At 40.4% G+C, this 20621-nt stretch overlaps 2 protein-coding genes across 2 annotated transcripts; one reads left to right on the top strand and one right to left on the bottom strand.

Moving 5' to 3' along the window:
- Positions 1-3197: 3197 nt before the first annotated feature.
- Positions 3198-4528, bottom strand: rcvrna (recoverin a). The gene is made up of 3 exons (XM_071896136.1): positions 4148-4528; positions 3463-3574; positions 3198-3329 (listed from the first exon to the last, which is right to left on the bottom strand). The coding sequence occupies exons 1-3, from the start codon at positions 4526-4528 to the stop codon at positions 3211-3213; spliced, it is 612 nt and encodes a 203-aa protein (XP_071752237.1). The 3' UTR covers positions 3198-3210.
- Positions 4529-12776: 8248 nt separating this feature from the next.
- Positions 12777-19195, top strand: LOC139909169 (germ cell-specific gene 1-like protein). The gene is made up of 5 exons (XM_071896153.2): positions 12777-13080; positions 14580-14627; positions 15885-16037; positions 18220-18331; positions 18892-19195. The coding sequence occupies exons 1-5, from the start codon at positions 12777-12779 to the stop codon at positions 19193-19195; spliced, it is 921 nt and encodes a 306-aa protein (XP_071752254.2).
- Positions 19196-20621: the final 1426 nt, after the last annotated feature.

The raw sequence follows: 20621 nt of genomic DNA, 5'->3' as shown, positions 1-20621 counted from the left end.
CTAATCCAATCCACCAGGCGCAGAAAAGAAATGCCATGGAAAAAAAAAAAAAAGTTTACCTTGCCTTATCACCAACGCATTGATGACTGAGTAATGTGCATTGCATTCACCACGTTTAACATTCCTTATTTTTGTGTCAAATGAAGCAAAGTCGTGTTTTATTTGAATCAGGCGAACTGCATTCAGCACATTTAGACTTTAACGCTTTCCCGACCTGCTGCAGGTTTAAGTGGCATATTTGTTGTAGAGGTTTATCCGTGTGTCGATGTTGTGCACTAAATGTGACAAAAAGTTATTACGTTCCAACTAAATGTTCTTAACAGAATCGAAACATTTCATAATGACGTAACTGTCGAGTTTAACTGCCCTTTGTGACGAGATATTTTTCATAGCGTGGATCGAATCAGATGTTCCCGATGTTTTAAGAATGTTTTATCATAGGTGACCGATGTCCAGACAGTGTACTGTGGAATGCAGTGTCCAAAATAAATCTCTTCCTCGAAAATGAAACGTCACGGTGCGTCATTTCATAACTGCATTGTGGGAACTTTGTGATTTACAGTGATTGTTTGTGCAGAGGGACACACACACACATACAAGAACACACCTTCCCTCATGATCAGATGAAACTTTTGGTCAGCTTACAGGGTCACCAACCCCCCCTGGATGTGGTCCAGTGCTGATTAGAGGGGGCAGTAGAAGGCAGGTGGATGATATGTATTCAGGCCAGGCATTAGCCCGAGCCAAAACAGGCTTTAGGGCAAGGCGGACGCCACCGGAGCGGTATAGTTCTGGCGAGCACCCAGAGGCTTGACTGTATGGGCTCAGAGTCATAATAATGATAGATACAAATGAGTACGCTTATTGTGTAATTTCATCTGTTGCCAAGCCATCCACAGCAATGTAATCCCTGTTGATGTAAACTACCAGTCAAAAGTTTGGACACACCACATTTTTCTTCATTTTTACTGTTTTCCACACTTTAGAATAATAGTAAAGACATCAAAACTATGAAATAACACAAATGGAATTATGCAGTGACCAAAAAAGTGCTAAACAAATCAAAACTATCTTATATTTTAGATTCTTTAAAGTAGCCGCCCTTTGCCTTGATGGAAAGGCAAAGGCTTTGGAAAGAAATTCATACATAGGATCAACTTCACTGTTTATATTTGTCTAAGAAACAAATTCCAAGCATTTAAGCAGAAGCCTTTAGATCAAAATTGCTTTGAGAGAATGAAAAACATAGAACATTCAATCAGGTGTGTCCAAACTTTTGACTGGTACTGTACAAATGTCAAACTTGAGTTAAAATAATTTGCTGCTGATATTATATTATTTGATACTGTCCGCCAACGATGAAAAACAAAGTAAAATTGAATCAAAACAATGAAACCATACACAAAGCCGGTGTAATATGGACTCTTACATGCAATACATATACAACAACTCCACACATTTAAGTTTATTACAAGCCAAAGAGCTACCTAAATCAGTAAATACATCAGTAATTCCCTCAAGATGAGGCATGAAAAACAGAGAATGCACATACACTATGTACTGCACTGCTGACATCAGTGTACATGGGTACACAGCAAACTGTCTAATGTTACGTGTTGATTTTTAAGTGACAACTATTGACAAGTGTTTATTGTGTATGAGTGTTGTTCAAAACTATCTACAAGTGTTAAATTAACTCTGTTGAGTGTGGACATTACCTTTAGAGATCAAACCTCTGACATGCAGTACACTTGGTTAATGCAACAGTATGGACTCTATAACTATGTTTGATATGCGTTACTTTTTTACAAAAGAGAACATTGTCAGATGTGATCTTTTCCATGCATTTGTAAAAGGCTGAGAAGACAGAGTTCAAACTAGACTCTTTTAATTGGAAAAAAAAAATAAAATACTTAAAGTAAAGCAGATTACTCTGCTCTTCTCTGACCGTTCACTGCAAATGGCTCCACAGTTGGCCAATTTACAACTGGCCAGTTTCTGATCCAATCTTTATGGAAAAGCTGACAAAACTTGTACTCTGTAATGTGATTTGATTTAAAATGTAGCAAAGCACGATACTTCAGTCAAAACATACTTAAGAAAAAGTAAAAGTAGCTGATTTCAAAAATTACTCAAAAGTACAATTACACGGAAAAAAACAAACTCAATCACAGTAAGGAGAGTAATTGTAATTAGTTACTTCCACCCTTGCCATTGATTACCCATCTATGTTGTAGAAGGCATATCCTTTAAATGAATATAAGCAGAAAGAAATGTCTTTCAGCAACGCTCTTGTACCTCACTGCCTATTCCCTTTCCAAAACACTAATCCAGGACAATGGCAGAATATCTCCTCTAATCTCCTGCGGTGATCGTACATCCCTCGTCACCTAGCATGCCAACAAAATGTTCACAACTAAATAAAAAAAAACAAGAAAATGACCACTTTTACTGACTCGGTTTCGAATGGGAGTTAGGACTGCCTGAAGCGTGCGAGCCCTCCTTTGTGGGACGAGCAGCATATTTAAGGAGCGTACGTATTCCTTACTGTGCCAAGCCCATATTACCCTACCTAGACACTTCGGTAAGGAGGTTGTTTGTCTCAACTGACCTTCAGCTCCTAATAGGATTGGCTGATACAGGCGGATTGTTAACTTGAGCCTAATTCCTTTCATAAGGAGCTCTTGTCCCGACTTTCCTCGCTATTAAACTAATGAACGAATCGAAGTGTGAAAAAACATGCTGGTAGCCCGCTGCCAGGGCCTGGGAGGGTAAAGTGGCTACCAGGGACGACTGGCCGGCAAGTGGGGAGGGGGGGGGGGGGGGGTCAAGCCCAATCAAATGTGTATGGAAGTCAAGTCAGAAGGTAGAGGCCTATAATGAGTTGTTTACCACCTGTTCAATACACATCCATAGTGTTATTTAGCATACCGTTTCTCAAACTCAGGGTTAGGATGTAGTGCCAGTTCCTGAGGTGTCGCAGAGTCGTCTCTAACCTGGTTATCTTGTGTACAAACCGACTGTTTTCGAGTATTAATGTAATCAGTCCAGGATGGCGATATCATTGCTTGCTGGGTACAAAGACGAAAATGACAAACACGGTTTTTGCTGGTTACCGAGACCAGAAAGAATGAGAAACGTGTTAAGTATGTAAACAGAAAAAAAGAAAAGATTTGAACAGTCTTATAACATCGAGGAGAACCTTTTTTTCTATTGCTTCTTCTCTTTCAGTTTGTCCTTAATTTTCTGGGGCTCATCGTACTGTATCAACCGCAGGATGTCCTTGTTGTCCATCACTCCCTGGATGAATTCTCCCTGAGGTATTTTATCTGTCAATTGACAAAAATCATTGACACATCATTGACACATAAATATAGAAGTGGATCCTTACTTATAGAAGAACATCAAAGCAGCTGTTTAGGCGTTATACCAATCAGAGGGAGTGTATTAATTGTGAATTACCGTTATCCTTCTTTCCGAAGAATTCCCAGATTTTCTCCGCCCTCTTCTCTGGTGTGTTTTCATCCTCAGGCAGGTTCTTCTGGTCCTCAACAGGGATCATGTTGAATATTGACTGCATGAGAGTAAAAGTTTTGAACATGACTGAAACAGTGCATGAAACAGGAATCACTCACACTATAGACTAACCGCCTACAGAATATACAGTATCCATTTACAATGGCCTTATTTTAAAAGTATTTTATGTAGACAATAATATTCTGTAAGAGCTTAATGGAAATCTCTCTCTCATAATATAGGATTTGTAAAACATAATGGGACTAAAATAAATACTTGACATAACCTGACATAAGTTCTGCTTAGCAATGCCAGTGTTTTCTGTTGTCTACTGAAACTATCTTTTCTTGTGCCTAATTGAGTGATAAGGTGATTTATTATAATATATGAGGTGATACATTAAATTATCTGCCATTAGAAAATAAATTTGACCAAGTGTGGCTACAGTATGCCGTCTTGTTTCCTGAGTTATCCATGTTCAAGTTGTGAAAGACTTTTGAGCAAATGGATACCCAGTTATTCATTATTCAAGAGTGCAGGAGTAAAGTAAATTGTTAATATACATATTTGTACAGTTCCTACTCCAGGTTGTGACTAGCATCTGAACTGAGCTGAATGAAGAAGGTAGTACCTTAACGATCTCTAGGATTTCGTTTTTGCTTATGGTCCCGTTCCCATCCACATCGTAGAGGGCAAAGGCCCACTCCAGCTTCTGCAGAGTCTTGCCGCCGGAGGTGAGGTGCAGGGCCACGATGTACTCCTTAAAGTCCAAAGTGCCGTCTGCATTGGTGTCGAAACTCCTGAACACGTGGCGTGCGTACGCCGTGGGGTCGGCGTCCGGGAAGAAGCTGGCGTAGATGCCCTCAAACTGCTGCTTGCTGATCTTCCCGCTGGGGCATTCCTTCAGAAAGGACTGGTACCAGGTGCACAGCTCGGCCTCGGAGTATTTCGTGTTGGACTTCAGATCATCCAGGAGCTCCTTCGACAGCGCGCCGCTCTTGTTATTCCCCATGCTGCAAACTGACACTCTAAAAAGGAGATGCTGCTGTCTCTGCTCTCTTCCTGTCTTGGTTTGGTGTAAAAACCTCTGTGGTCTGTCGCTCGCCCCGACGGCTCCTCAAAGTGCTGAATGGGATTATGGTCATCACTACCTAAATCCAGACAGGCTGTCTTGAAGATTAAGGGGATAACCACGTCACACCACTATGACACGTTTTTGAAGACAGTCACATACTGTGATATAAGTAGAGGATTAAGAATTAAACTCAGCGAGTGGCTAAGGTTGTAAAGGTCAACATCTGGGAGACCAGATCATCTTAAATTATATTCAAACATTGAAGTAAATACTTTAAACAATAGCGTCCTGTTGTACTCTTTCCAGTTAATGCTAAAACACTGTGGATCCAGATTCAGGCTAGATCAGGGAATATAGCAACTGATAGTGTAATAACTGCTGCATAATGAAATAACTTGTGAAAATGAATGAAATAAAATGAATGAATGAAATAAAATGTCCCTGTTAGAAACTGTAATTAAACTTGTTAATATAATACATTTCCAGATGTTAAATTATTACATCAAACAGTGATTCTCACTTCATAAGGAGTGTAATGTATTTTTAACTGATGATGTAATAAGAATTTTGACTAATAATGTGATAAGAGAATAGGAGGAGAATAAGAAGAATCATATCTGTTATTATTACATCATCAGTTAAAAATGTTACACACCTTATGAAGAAACAATCACAATATAATAATGTGATTTTATTTTCAATTTATTACATTAAAAGGTTTAATTACCATTTCAACCCATTTAGAGGGGCATTTTATTACATTATTATTATTTTATTTTATTATTATATTTGACTATCAGTCGCTTCAGGAATGTAGTGGAGGGTATCTATCTTTTTTATATGCAGAATAAAGTTTATTCACCTTTTTAGGCTAGCATTAATCTTTACGAGGTAAATTTACAAATTTACAAAAATGTACATCATAGTAAGTAGCTTCAAACTGATCTAAGTTTTATGAAGATGGAGTATTTTAAGGGGGAAAAAGCATAAATGAATGCATTTCTCCATAGTATATATAATAGATTTTTGTCACTGGTGATTTTGTGCCTTATGATGGTCATGATGGTAGTTTACACACCTTTCTTATTACTACCAGACAGATCGAGCATTGTCCACTGACTTCCAGACAGTAAAGGTCTGTCGTAAACGAGGCCAAGACATTAGACAGCAAAAAAACAAAAAGGGCCAGTGGGGGATTGAGACGAGGCCGGACACCGGGGGTCGTCCTGAAGCCCTGCATGGCGTGGGCCGCTCCTCCACAATGAGATGAGATTATTTGTCTCAGTAATTTAGTGTAAGTAGAAAGTAGAAATTTAGTGTAATAGTCTCAGGCCAGATTACAAGACCATCTGCTGCAGCGGTGCCGAGACCACGGCAAGTGAGGGTAATTAAAGAATCGGGATGAGTGTGTGCTGTGTAACGGGAGGAGCAGTGGCTCTGCGGATGAGTGACGGGGTGGCCATCATTAATTCTCCTGTCATGTATTGCTCTGAGTAACTGCAAAACTAAGACTGAGGTGTTACATGTCCATCCTAAGAATCCTAAAAACCTCCACTGGTGATGACTCAGCTTTCACAGCCAGGTCAAAGTGTATCGAAGATTTGAGCTTTTAGATATAATAGATTATCTTCCATTAATGTGGGTTGCAGTTAGATCAAATGGCACCTAAAACCACATAAATGTATTTAGGATAAAGGTGAAAGAGTGAGGCATTTGACACCATTCTCAGTGCACTGTAAGGCCCGTGTGAGACGGATATTGTGACTGGTCCAGAGAGGGCCAATTGTCTCAACTGGGACACAAATTGGCCCCCCTGTTTTTTTATTACAGCCAGTTTCGATGTTGGCCATTATTTAAAGTACTGTAGGTTTTTTTTTTCCTGCTACTGATTGAAAAATAGGCCTGTATGAAAATATAATAGACTTATCCATTTATTACACTGCAAAAAAACATCCAACTTTGGATTTAGTCTCATATATTAGTCGTTTCCAATGCAGTTTCTCTTACAAATTTTCTGACTTGTTTCAGTACCTTGAAACAAGTCAGAATAAGAAACAATCAAGAAAATGACACCTGATTCTACAAAATTCTTCAAACAAGTTGATTTGCATTGGAAACAAGTGAAATGATCAAACCCCACTGGCAGATTTTTTTTCACTTATTTTAAGAAAATTTAGATTTGTAGGACTCAATAACAGACTAAATGACTTGTTAAGATGGAGATTTTTTGCAGTGTAAACCAAGCGATTACAAAATATTTTATATTAGCTGGTTGTTAGCGAAGGTTAACAATCTACTTTTCTTGCTATTTCTTTTAAATATACTGTAAAATGGCACAAACAGAGTTTTCAAATTTAAAATGGCATCCTTGAGTTACTGATATCATGCTACTGATGCTGATGAAATTGCCTTACTAGAGATAAACTATTTGTTGGAAGGACTGAATTATAACAGACGTGGAAAGAGGAAAGCTGTTAAACAATGCTTTTAGTGGAATCTGTGTTTCTGTCTCTTTCGTGCGTGTGTGTGTGTGTGTGTGAGAAGTGACTGTATCTCAGTGCAAAGTGCTTTGGCAGAGCCGGCTGAGTCAACTGTGTGCACCCCATTAACCTACAGTAACCTATCAGTGCCTTTCATGCGTCAGGGACTGAGAGGCCACAGGACCAGATTAAGTCTGACACGATGGAGAACAAAGTGGCCTGCAGATCATCACTCTGCAGCATACAGTGCTCACATGTATGACTTCTTAATAGGACAGTTCACACAAAATTTATTTTGAAATTATTTATTTTCGCTGGAATTAAAACAGAAGAGCCAATCCTCTACTTTCCTCACCTCTGTTCCTGCTCAAATTGAATTCCTACAAACTTAAACATGATCTAGGAGCATCAATCTGAAACTCTGCATATCTACCATTACAAAACCAGAGATTAGGAAACCTCCAATCATTTCACTTTCAAGCAGCATCATGCAGTTTTACCTCATCAAATAAGCTTTAAGTTTTGTCATAAAATGCCCAGAATGTAAAGCATCAACTTGAGCATCCTTTGTGATTGTACGCATTTAGGAAAATAGACAAAGAGGCATCCAAATCCCACATCTGTCAGTTGAATACTCTGATGTTACAGGGTTTATTCCATCAAAATGAGCTCGCCCCCTGGCAGGTATGCATTATGTAAAAAGGATCATTCTCAGGAGAGATTCCCCGTACAACAGAGGCTTACTGTTTCATCAGGTCTAATGCTGGACTCATTCCTCCTCTGTTCACATTACATGGAAGTTCACAGTCAGAACAATCTCTTTGTGGTCAGAGGACAAATTACTCAGTGACTTGCTGGCTGTGGTCGGGTCACTCCATGTACCTGCAGTCAGGTATGTGGTATTTGAAAGGAAAAAATAACCCTAAAACATGATCTTGGGCAGTGAAGAATCAACATTTGTGAAGCAATTCTCTCCCAAAGATAGAAACAAGAAAGCCAAGACACTGCAGGCCTTCATGCTCAGTTCTGAATTTCTGATTCATATTTGATATTTTTAGATGACTGTTCATGTTTATTCTATGATGTAACCCATATCTGATACCAATATGAACTGATAATGATGTTGCGAAGACAGGCGTGTGCAGGTTAACAATGACAAAAGACGTCAGATCCGTTTTGTAGCTTCGCATCTCTTACCCTCAACAGGAGACTGACTTTCTGGTCACTGTGACCGAGGGTTGAGAACCGTTGGAGTAAAGGTTCTGTTCTGTGTAAAGGTTCAAACTCATCTTTTCAAGAAATGCCTGATGTCACCCTCACCTCACTGGATCATTTGCCATCTCCTCTACTCACTCTAAAATCGCTCTCAAAATCCCCTCCTCCTCTCTCCATAGCTCTTATTATTTCTTTTTCCCAGCATGTCTCTGTTATCCCAGCACTTTAATCATTACATACTCATCCTGCGGTCACTTGAATATTGTCAGGTGGCTCTGACCTTCTACTGGCTGCTTCTAATTTTAGTGATCTAGGAAATGAAGCTTCTTCTACTCTTGTACAATACTGTTGTATTGTAAGTTGGATAAAAGTGTCAGCTAAATGCCTACAACGTACGAACTGTAATGTAACATGTATACTCACCAATACTACACGTACTCTACTGACACTGCATCTACACTTGTATTTTGCTTACAATATCTCTTCCAATAATGCTGACTCCACTGGCTTGAAAAAGACAAAGAAAGGACAACATGTACATTTTTTTCAAAGGAAACATTTATTCATCTTCAAAGTAAGTAGGCTAATGTTACCAAAGATTATCTTTGGCGTGACTAGAATTGCTAACCATTAGCTACCTCTGCTATGTCGCAATACAGTTGCAAACAACTAAGCGTTGAGTTCACCTGACAAAGAAAAATCTAGATATAAAATTGAGAAACAAGCCGTCATGTGAATAATGGAATTTGGGAATATTTGCACTCAGCTCAATCCAGAACCTTGAAAAAATTAAGTCAAATGCTGTAGAGTCACATAAAGTAAGATTTTAGCCATGTAGTCCTATCTCGCCAAGTCATTTTAGAGCTTGTTTGCGTTTACTGGTGTTAGGGGGGCGTTTGTAATCACCCATTTATGAAGAAACAATGGAAGAGATCGGGAGTGGTGAAGATAATCTTTGGTATAACTGGACCCACTTTCCATAAAGTGCCATACTGCTGAAACAGTGCAGAATTTCTCAGCAATTTTCTAGCAAACGAGGGAATCTTTCTAACTCCTCTCCTCATCTGTCACGGATGTGGCACTCATGCCTCTCCATGGACCCTGAACCTCTCATCACATCCTGTCTTAACCCCTGAATCTGCACTTTGTCTGTGAGGCTTGCATTATTACCATCTCTCCCTAAGCTTCTGACAGGCTCCTCCGACATCCCTGGAACTGCCTCTTCATTCTGACCTATTTTAGGACATTATTCAACTTGGCAAGTTTTGTCGGGTGTTATTATAGTCATACTTGTCACATCCTCCATATGTTCTAATGGGTGGGAGGCGAGTCGCTGCTGCCTTTTCTCCACCCACAACCCAGTTTGATGCCTTAATGATCATCTCTATCACCGCAATGAACGCTCGAGGGGAGATTTTGCACCCGGCCATGACACCAATTTTCAGGCGCTGCCATGCTGTGGTGAATTCCAGTGTTATGAAGCACAGTCTATGTCTTGGAAACAGACTGGCAGGTTACTTGCAAAGCATTTGACTAATAATAGACTCGTCAATATGTTGTATACTGAAAGCATATGAACTTTAGGAAATTATCACTCCTAAAAGCACTTCAGAATCCTTTTTCTGCTGAGTGGTGTTTTGTTTGTGTTTTGTCAGATATATCCCAACATGACAGCGATTTATTCTGTGATTATCTGAGCCATGATAATGAACAAAATGTAAAAAGAGTGTAGGTAAAAAATCCCTATTACAAGTGACATCAGAGGTGCCCCAACACTTAGTTCTTTTAAAAGTAGACTTAAAATATTTATTTTTACTGCTGTTTTTACAAGGTCTTTTGACTTTACACACTAATGCTGTTTATTTTTAAAGCTCCTGTTTTACCTGAATTTATATGCACTGTAAATTGTCTATGTCCTCTGCATGTGTGCATGTGTATGTATGTATGTTTTTATGTATGATGACGTGTATGTTCTTATTTTATTTTATTTCATTTTATGTTATTATCTCCGCCAAGGAGGTGATGTTTTCGGTGCCGTTCGTTTGTTTGTCTGTTTGTTTGTCTGTTTGTTTGTCTGTTAGCAGGATTATGGAAAAACTACTAGCCCGATTTTCATGAAACTTTGTGGAAGGGTGTAGCATGGGCCAAGGAAGAACCCATTAAATTTTGGAGCGGATCCGGATCCGACTCACGAACAAGCAATAATAGCAGAAACCTTGGTGAAGGTCTGCGCTCTCCGAGTGCCCTTCTAGTTATACATGTATTGCTCTTGGCCTTGTGAAGCACATTGTGTTGCTTTTTGTATTAAATGTGCTATCCAAATAAAATTTGACTTGACTATTAGGGAGGGTGGGATAGTGTGGTGGGTTATTCAACTTGGCCTTAGGTTGTAGGATTTGGACTGGAGCTGAGGCCGGTCTCTTATCATTTCCTGATACTCAGCACCATGGAGCACAGCTGTGGCTGTCGTGTAAAAAGCAAAATGTCCCAAACACACAGGGACTCAAGCAGAAGATAATCCTGTCCTAACATTTGCTGAAGTACTAGTACCTTTGTAAGCTTGGATTTTTTTAAGGTTGCATGATTCATCTAATGCTAGACATTTTCGATTCAGTGTATTCTGGATTTGGTCCAGGCTCAGAAAACATGACAACACTGCTATGATTGAGGGAACATTCAGGTTTTTATGATTACATGTTGTGAAAGAATAAAGGAGTTTGATGCAGTGGTGCAGTGGTAGTTGAGAGAGTGGGTATATACTGTGGGGCTGATAGATGGTAGAGCTGGGTATAGTGTGTATACTCACTCATAGCCTTGATTGTGTTACAGTCAAAGGTATTGCTGTCTGTAGCGAAATGAATGCCTATTAAAGTAATAAAAGAAAAAACAATCTATCCCTAAACACTGAAGAATTCGAAGAATAAGGAGTCAAACTTGCTCATTTGAAAGCCTTCATCTTAATAATATTACTGTTTTTATGTACTTTCTTTCTTTATGTTCAGGTGAAACTAACATCTGCAGGCTCGTGTGGATTAAGCCTACATGATTCCTATCAAAACCTTATATCTCGTGCTGCATCTGTATTAGAAAATGGTTTTCTTTGCCCATGAACAGTGTGTGCTGTAGTTTCCAAGCAATGATGAGCTGTTCTTTCATGAATGAATCTCAAGACGCCAAGACACATTGGACTGCAGATCCAATGTGCTATTTGCAAAGCTGGAATACAAATACCTTGCTTTATTTGCAGCGGTGCAGTATTCCAGTGTGTGTGTGTGTGTGTGTGTGTGTGTGTGTGTCTTTTGATTTATTCCTCCCTTGTTCCAAGCACATGGCTGAGATCGAAGGATGTGCAAACTTTCATTCCTCTTTTGTGAATTAATTGCGTCCAGATTTCTGACTCGATCCATGTACTGAATGACTTGGACATCTCTTTCACGCACGCTTAACACAGATCCACTGAATAATCTAGATTGCCCAGCTGAGTCATAAAACACTAAGTTCTTAAATAGGATAAGACCTTTCAGAATGACTTAACATTGCTGCAAATATTAACGTGAAAGCCTTGTGCGTAATGCTGTAACAATATTGCTGCTTGTTTCCGTAAGCATTCAGCTACAGTACTTATGCATCATCATCAACATTTTGAGTATTTTTCGTCTCGAGTTGCCTTAACAACGGAGGAGCATTTCCTGTATCCTCTCTAATGTTTAATGGAGTGGCGGGCAGTTACAGAGTGGAAAAGACACATCTATCGGAAGAAAGGCAGCGTTTGTTTTCTCCGAGCATCTGTCCTCTCCTTCGCATACTTCCTAAAGTGATTTGTCTTCATTTGCAGGGTGCGTCCTACATCAGCAGGCTATTAAGACCCTGCATGCACACACATTATGGCTTCATTTTCAGCCTCATGTGAGAATGTGCATATTATGTCACACGTCACTGGCTGTAAAGCATGTATTTGATCTGATGTCTATGGCTGCGATTACTTTGAGATATACTTTGACATAACATGCAAAAAAAAAAAAAATCTGGGAAATGCCGACTGGAAGAACCTTGTGCCGGATTAAAAACTAAGCTGGAAGTAATCTTTTTTTTTTATTAATATGCTCAAAGAAGGTCTGGAATATAATTTGCCATTTGTAATGGATAATATTGCAGTTAAAGATTTGTGGAAGGGGAGGAGCGAGATGGGGTCGGACGAGCAGCAGAGAGCGAGGAGCGAGAGAGTTCAGATGAAGCAGAGAACGACAAAGAGTCGTCGGATTGGCATGGGACTCTATTGTTTCGGCGGAAGGGGAGAGAATGAATCGTTCGGTCAAGGTAGCGGCGCGTCCTTAGAGCCAGCGGCAGGATGTCCGGCGTTCTCCTTATCACCCAAGGAGCCTCAAACACAACAAGATTATGAAGATTTGATATATCTGGGACGGTGGCTACATATCGAAAGCCAGGATTAGTTGCCTTTTCATTTCATTTCATCTCGCCTGGCCTCGACCATGAGGCTAGAGCGCGGGCGGCGGGCTTCTCTGGCACTCACCCTCAACTTTGTGGCGTTTGCGTTTGCCTTATCAGCCGTGACGACCAGCTACTGGTGCGAGGGGACCAGGAAGGTGGTGAAGCCCTTCTGCACGGGACCGCCGGCGAAGGTCAAGCAGTGGTTCTGTATCCGCTTCAACAGCTCCAACATCAATGACAGCCGCCTGGTGCAGTACATCTGGGAGACCGGCGAGGAGAAGTTTCTAATGAGGAAGTTCCACACGGGGATATTTTTCTCCTGCGAGCAGGCCGCCGACATGAACGGTGAGACAGGTGGCTGGCGCCGCCCCTCGGCTCGGTCCAGGTGTTCAAAAAGAGACAACAGGAAGTGATGATGGAGGAAGCGCTTCATGCAAAGGCAAAAAAAAAAAAAGAACAGACTCACTTCTCAATCAGCAGTTTAGCTGTAATGTAGGTTTGAAATGGTGGTCACATTATTTTAAAATCGTCATTAATTTTCATTTGTTGTTCGTTTGCCACCTAAGTCAAGCTGAATCTCGGCGTACAGAATGTAAATCTTTGAAATTTCTATTACCTCATTGATCTCACTCTGAAATTATTACCATTATGGCAAGTGAGGACACTCCACACCAGAGCAAGTATAACTTCTGCTTGGCTCTTTAAGTTTATGTGTGGATTTCCAGATGAATTACCGCAAGTAATGAAATGGTTGCATAAAGTGCAACAGTCCTTATGAGATTTCCCTCCCATGCTGCAATATTAGACACTTTATGCTGATGATGATACTGTAGTAGGCCATCCTGGAGAGAAAACAGTGCAGTGAAATAGAAACGAGACAGTAGAAATCTCAAGTTCTGCTTCCAGTCATGAAATAGACCATGAAATAGACAATGCCATCACAATCAGTTAAATGTCGCCTACAATTATACCAGCAGTTGAGAGATTTGTAGACATGGTTTGGTATTTTAAGTTTCTGCTCTATGTAGACACATGATGAATGCACATGGGGGCAGTAGGTTGCCTTTTCACTCTACTTTTGTTTTTGGTGGTGGCACCATGACATAAAAATTAAGGCTAAATAAGAGATTAGCAAACACATTACTCTTCACACTACAATACTGGAATGAAAAGTGAAAAGTTATATCCCGACGGTGCTGAAAGGAAGGTTCAAGATTTTTAGAAGCCTCTCCTGTCGATCAATTAAACCAATCTTCCTTTTGCAAGATGTTTTCCTGCCAGCGATTCTGTTTTTAGCGTTTGTTAGCAATGCTAGTGCAAGTCAATAGCGGATTAAAACCATTTCTCTTAGCATTGCATGCAAGCCATCCCATTTGCTCTCATAAGCTGTGGGAATAAGTAATAGAATTTTTTAGAAGGCTTTGCATGCAATTTTGAGACAAATTGTTTAATTCTCCATTGACTTGCACCTTCTCAGAATAAAAACAAATGTCTAAGAACGAATGTCTTACTGTAAGAGCAGGCTTGGTTAGCAATGATAGGTAATTATAGCTGTCTAAAGATCCTGTTTAAAACCAAGGATAACCTCAATGTGACGTTATATCATCGATAATTTATACAACACCAGAACTGATGATAATATGATAATGAATACAGACAACAAAATGAATGAATGACAAAATACATTTTGCACATCATTTATATATGCTGTAAATTCACATACTGTTGTCTTTATATTCTTATATCCTAACTATTTCTACTTAACACGTTCTAGTGTTCAAATTGTTGGTTGTAGGATGTTTAAATACCCTCCAACTGATTTTATGTTTTGTTTGTGATTACAGGGTTTGACTGTAGAGACTTCTCAGAGATTGCACCTGAACACGAACGAGGTTGGTGAAATGACGGGAGGAAAAATCAGATGATTATGAGATTGTTGAAATACTGCCATGTTGAAGTTTAACTTATATATTATTATTATTGACAGTGTTTTCATGACTTTGATGTATTCTAGGACAGAGCTCCCCACTGTAATATGGTTGTCAGAATCAGTAATTGCCTAAATTTCAACATGTTGTCTAATCTTGTTGTGGGATGGTTTGTTTGATGGCTGGGAATGTGGACAGTTCACAGTCACCAATAAAAATCGAAGTATAACACTATATTGGAGTACTGTGGAGTGATCCACAACTTCTGACTGTAATATTGGACAATTATGCTTTTGGGAATATTAAACTTGGTGTATTTAATTTAGTTTATTGCAGCTGAAGGAGGCGTTAGGTCTTGATCTTGTCCAGGCCATTTATCTATGAGTATATTATTATTTTGTAATGTTGAAATGTTGAGAATACTAATATAATGCTAACCAAATATGTAAAGCGGGCCTATGTTGTTGTTTTCTCACCTCTAAAAATATCATCATACTTGCTGAGTTTTCACTGTCAACCACCATGTATACAGTATATCTTTATTAACACTAGAATAATTGACTGTAATCAAAATTGCACAAATTTGACTTGGCACTGACTTGGTGTGTAAGGATTATATAACACAAATGCAGCTAATTTAAATGTATTGAATTGCTTGAATAATGATTTTAAAGTGCATTCAATCTATTCCCATGTCCAGGTAAATTTGACGGGTTCTTAACTATTAAAATGATGAGTGGCACCATCTGAAAAAGAGAAATCAACTAAGGAAGTTGTGGGGTTTATCTGATCTAAGTTTCATACATTTCACAACACAACAATAGTGGGTAAAAAAAAAGGACCTGTGGGCACTTTTACTGTTGTAACACCCACGGACCCAGTTCCTTTGTTAGTTTACCTTACCGCTTCATACTACCAGGATCCCATTCATTGTCCCAGACTGTGAGATCCGCACCTCTGCAAGCCTTACATGTTATGAGCAGCTTTCATCCCATCAGTAGCTGCTGTCCTGTTTTCATAAATCCGTCCAGTCGTGGAGGATCAGGTAGTTTCAGCAGGGTGGGACAGATTACACTGGGAGGGACCCTCTGCAACAGGTCTGATAAGCATGTCTGCCCTCACACAAGTGGGATTATTCTCCAGGGACAGGGTATTACAGGGACAACACAACTCATTTCTGTCTCTCTGTCTCTCCCTCCCTTTCTCTTTCTCTGTCCCCAGGGGTCCTGTGGTTGTGTATAGTGGCTGAGAGTCTGTACCTCACCCTGCTCTTCACAGGCGGGGCTCTCATGACCCTGGAGCAGTGTCCCTGCTTCAGTGTCATGAACAAGCTAAAGCTCAATGCCTTCGCTGCCTTGTGCACTGCCTTGTCAGGTAACACTGCAAAAGAAGCCGCACACAGACGAGAATCAAGAGAGCCTTGAGCTTCACTGTTTCTTTCATCCATTGTGACATTCGAAATGGCAAACAAGACATGCTGTGTGATCCTTGCGTGGGTGTATCTTCTGCTTCTGAATGACAGCAGCTGATGCCAACCTCCCCCTGCCGTGATAAAGCTGGTACACAGCTCTCTGTTGTAGGATAGAAATCCTGCGGTGGGTCTGATTTGGGAGCAGATTGGAGTTTTAGTTTTACAAACATTTCTCAGAGGCAGAAATAATCTCATTGGTTGAGTTAAACCTCAGTGGGCGGAGCCAAAGAATCACAGTTTTTCTGTCTAAGCAACGTTAAGACTGAAGCCCAGTGAAAAAGGTAAGAGGTAAGAGAGGAGGAAGCTAATATATGAAGCCTAGCGCTCTGCTACTAACTGAAAAAAAATGCAATCCATACTAAGTTGTCTAGGTTAGCCAGTTAGCATAGCTGACCATCAAAATTCAAACTAGCCATACTAGTCTATAGAGATCTAGGTTAGCTAGTCAGCTAGCTGCTGCCCTTCAAGATCATGAATGCCATGGTCATGAATGAATGAAAAATTGCCATTCATATTTTTATTTATATTTTGGCCAGAGTTCCTTCTTTGCCATTCAAGTTTGCAATGGCTCTGCCCATTGAAGTTTTACTCGACTAATGAGATTATTTCTGCCTCCTTTCTCTGTCTCAAAGAAATGTTTGCATAACTAAATCTCTGCGATTTGCAAGTTCCACAAAGAGTTTTACACTAACAGACGATCATTTGGGACGACCATTCTGGTGCCATGATTTCCCAACTAAGACAGGCTGGCTGGCACAGACCAATCAAAGGGATGAAAGCTGTTGTCACAGTGGACAGCTTGCCACATAATCTCAATTAAAACAATACACTTAAGTATGTTAGTTGATAGTTTTATAGAACCCAATCTTAAATCTGGATTAATTCATTGGATTGCCAGTAAAGGTTTTTGGATCATTATTGTACTCCATAAAGCCAGTATTTCCTGATCCAACTGTGCTTTGTGGGTAATAAATATATCTATGCAAGTGTGAAATGCTGTGCATCGTGCAAGCTGCTGCGATTTCCAAACAGCTTTGACAGCAGCTGCTTACTGTCTGTGGCTGATTTGTTATATTAAAGCAAACTGAGGCAAAGGATTCCATACATTTTCCCCTAAAACATTTGAAATAGAAAAAAATGTGTGAATGTTTCAGCAAACTATTATACTTCGATTTTGTTCAATGAAATCTGTTCACAAAAAAAAATCAGGGAAGTGCATGTTGCCTAGTCACCCTGTGAAAAAGACATCATTTTGCACAGCATTAATCAGAGCAGGGCAATAGGTGAAGAAGACCGGCCAGGCTGCTGCAGCACTAGCTAGCAGGAGGAGCAGCAGTCTGTACAGTGTCCACTCGCTGCCTCGGAGGATTTGCCGGTTTGTGGACTAATCGGATTGGAGCTGGGGCAACGGTTTTGGGCCACGACAAGGCCTGCCCAGAGGAGCCCCCTCCCACCCGCTCCCACCCCACCCCTTCCCTTGACCCCCATCCCCCCCGTTGTTATGCGTTAATCCCAAGAAAAGCAGCTGTGGAAAGGCAGAATGTTGGCTGAGAGATGGCCAGGAGCCGGCAGGGAGAGAACAGGCAGGCGTCGCCCAGCTCACCTCACCGGTGTCCGTCTGTCTGTCTGTCTGTCTGTCTGTCTGTCTGTCTGAATATCACACACCCATGTTTGGCTCAGTGCAGCCTGCAAATGAAAGCAAGGACATGTTTCAGGCTTAGGGTTAGGCAATTAAATTTTATGTCAGCAAATATTTTCTCCTTAGATATTTCTCTTTTTGCTAACTTGCAAGAATATCAAAGCCTGCACATTTCATCATGCATGCGTAACAACATGGATGAGGAAAATGCACATGATCATCTAAGTTCGGCTTATTGATTTTTGCTCCCACAAAAGCACAAAAATGAAATGTATGTCATATCTAAATTATACGACTTTGCCACACAGTGGTTTCAGCAAAAATCATACTACAGTGTTACCAGATTCTAAAGGTAAATGCTAATAGGTGAAACACTAGCTGGAGGATTTTAGATGTTACATACATTTGACTGCACAATACACACACTGATTTGCTCTTGTTCTCAGGCCTTTGTGGGATGGTGGCCCACATGATGTTCACCACCATATTCCAGCTGGCTGTAGCTATGGGGCCAGAAGACTGGAGGCCCAAGACCTGGGACTACAGCTGGTCTTATGTGTAAGTGCTTCTTTTTATCTGCTGTACAAACAAGGTATCACCACAGATGGCTCAAGACAAACAACAAAACATGCATGAAATACCCATCCCTATTCACCATTATTTGATAGAATCTGGTGATGCTGAGATGCAATAGATCAGTGGTTCTCAACCTGGGGGTCTTGACCCCCCAGGGGGTTGCGAGATAATTTTGGGGTGTTCACAACATGATATATGGGATAGGAAAAAAACACATTTCTACTATACAAATTTATTATAGTGTAATTTTTTTAATTTTTCTCAAATTTTTGCTTTTTTCTCGTGAAATACTGAGTAGCTTTGGTTTCCTGTGGAAATCAAATGAAACAACCTGAAAAAGGGAAAATCATTTTTTGGCTGAACTGTTCACCACTCTGCATATGCAGCCTGTGGCGGGGGTTGCGAGTAGGCATCGCTTCATGTTAAGGGGTCATGAGCCAAAAAGTTTGAGAACCACTGCAATAGATGATCTCACATATACAGCAGACTGAGTTGTGGTTTATGTAACATCCATTGCATTCTATTTCCAACCCCCTTCTCAGCTTAGCGTGGGGCTCCTTCGGCACCTGCATGGGTTCTGCAGTGACGGCGCTGAACCGGTATACCAAGACCATCATAGAGTTCAAATACAAGCGGCGTAACATTGAGAAGAACCTGAGGATCAAGCAGAAGATGCTGGAGCTGGACCTCCCGGAGCAGATGTGGGACATGTACCTGACTGCCGTGCCCGCCGACACTGAGGCACCGCTAGAACTGCCGGCCAACGGGCACAAACCGCCCAGTGGCACAGCCTATGTGGTTGAAATGGACAGTGTGTCAGATCAACAAGGAGAGGCGTACTGCTAAAAACGCGGTCACCAACCCCTGGCCCTGTGCCCCACTGGAACACTTTGAGGGTTGATTCCCTGGACACAGATTAAGTCTTGTTCCTGGATTTAAAATTCTAATACAGGGGAATATTTTTTTTTGTTAGTTTGTTTTGGTCCTTGCTGCACATTAAAATGTGTCCGTGAAACCAGCCCCGAGAATCTTTTTTCCGGAGATAATATAACACGCTCGGCTTTGACACAACATGCATTTCATCAAATCTTTCCATGTGATGCTATTTGTGGAAGAGGGCTGCAATTTCAAAGTCTTGAAATTCAGCTGCAGGATGTGGAGGCTACTGTTGCAGCACAACCCATGAATATCTTTTTCCACCTCAATCATTTGTTGAATTAGGCTTTTAAGAGTTGGGTTGCATCAAACCCTTACACACCCAGCTGCTCTCGGGGACGAGGCTTGTTGACCTACTCAGTAAGACGGACAATGAGTCTGAATTGGACCAGAAACTGACTGGATGTTACAGGACATTACAGTATGGTCAGTTGATCTCATTGAGAACATTACTGTGCTATGCCATAACACATCCGACGCTAGCCAAGTGATCAGACTATGCTTGTCGACAAAAAGTACATCCTATGTCTGTCTAGAGCCAAAACCATGACTATTATAATCATGACTGTTATTCAGGAACAGATGGGATGAGCTGATTTTTACAAGCTGTGTCTGTGCTTGTTTTACCATACAGCTCATATGGGGCTGAGAAGATCAGCCAATGCTCGTTGCCATACGGATGATCACTACTTAACAGGGACAACAAATTTATATGCGTTTGCAAACATGCGTCCAAATGTGCTTGAGAAAAAGTGTTAAAAAAAAAAAAAGTTATTATTTTTCACACTTTTAATGGAGTAAATAAGCAAACATACTCAGAGGATATGTTAACCAAATCCATGAATGTATTGGACTTTAATTTGAGAAAATCCAATAGCAACACTGCCGCTGATGCTTTCATATGTCATTTGGATCCACTCCTTTCAGTCCCTATCAGCTTGATTTCTGTTTTCAGACGGTTTAAATATTCAGCTTTGTATGTATTTTTAAAGCAAGACTTGAAGACCCTAGAAAGACCCTTGAATGACAGATGCCAGCTTTGATCTGGGACCAGTGCTTTTTGACGGGTTCTTATAGGTGTAATGCATGTTAAACATTTTCTAATTTAAGGTATCAATCTAACACCGACAGTACTGAGCCACATTGCAAGCCAAGGCAAGTGTCTATAGTGGAGAAAGACTGACATCTATTGGAAAAATAATGTAAGTTTGTGATACGGTTCTGTTTTTGGATTTCCAGTACAACACAGAAATACTTTTTCTGTATCTTTTGATCGAGCAGTGACAATCACTGAAGATGCGATGCAAAATAAAACATTATGATGCTGTTACTTGAA

Source organism: Centroberyx gerrardi, chromosome 7 (assembly GCF_048128805.1).
Source record: "Centroberyx gerrardi isolate f3 chromosome 7, fCenGer3.hap1.cur.20231027, whole genome shotgun sequence".
NCBI classification, from domain to species: Eukaryota; Metazoa; Chordata; class Actinopteri; order Beryciformes; family Berycidae; genus Centroberyx; species Centroberyx gerrardi.
The sequence above is the reverse complement of the archived record's forward strand: the minus strand, read 5'-3'. Positions and strand labels throughout refer to the sequence as shown.

What these genes read in the sequence shown, in the direction of transcription:
- rcvrna (XM_071896136.1), bottom strand. Translation starts at nt 4,528, where the DNA reads ATGGGGAATAACAAGAGCGGCGCGCTGTCGAAGGAGCTCCTGGATGAT. An exon ending in AAATCCTAGAGATCGTTAAG is followed by an intron (nt 3,575 to 4,147) that starts GTACTACCTTCT and finishes ACTCTCATGCAG; the next exon opens with TCAATATTCAACATGATCCC. An exon ending in CTTCGGAAAGAAGGATAACG is followed by an intron (nt 3,330 to 3,462) that starts GTAATTCACAAT and finishes GTCAATTGACAG; the next exon opens with ATAAAATACCTCAGGGAGAA.
- LOC139909169 (XM_071896153.2), top strand. Translation starts at nt 12,777, where the DNA reads ATGAGGCTAGAGCGCGGGCGGCGGGCTTCTCTGGCACTCACCCTCAAC. An exon ending in TGCACCTGAACACGAACGAG is followed by an intron (nt 14,628 to 15,884) that starts GTTGGTGAAATG and finishes CTCTGTCCCCAG; the next exon opens with GGGTCCTGTGGTTGTGTATA. An exon ending in GACTACAGCTGGTCTTATGT is followed by an intron (nt 18,332 to 18,891) that starts GTAAGTGCTTCT and finishes CCCCCTTCTCAG; the next exon opens with CTTAGCGTGGGGCTCCTTCG.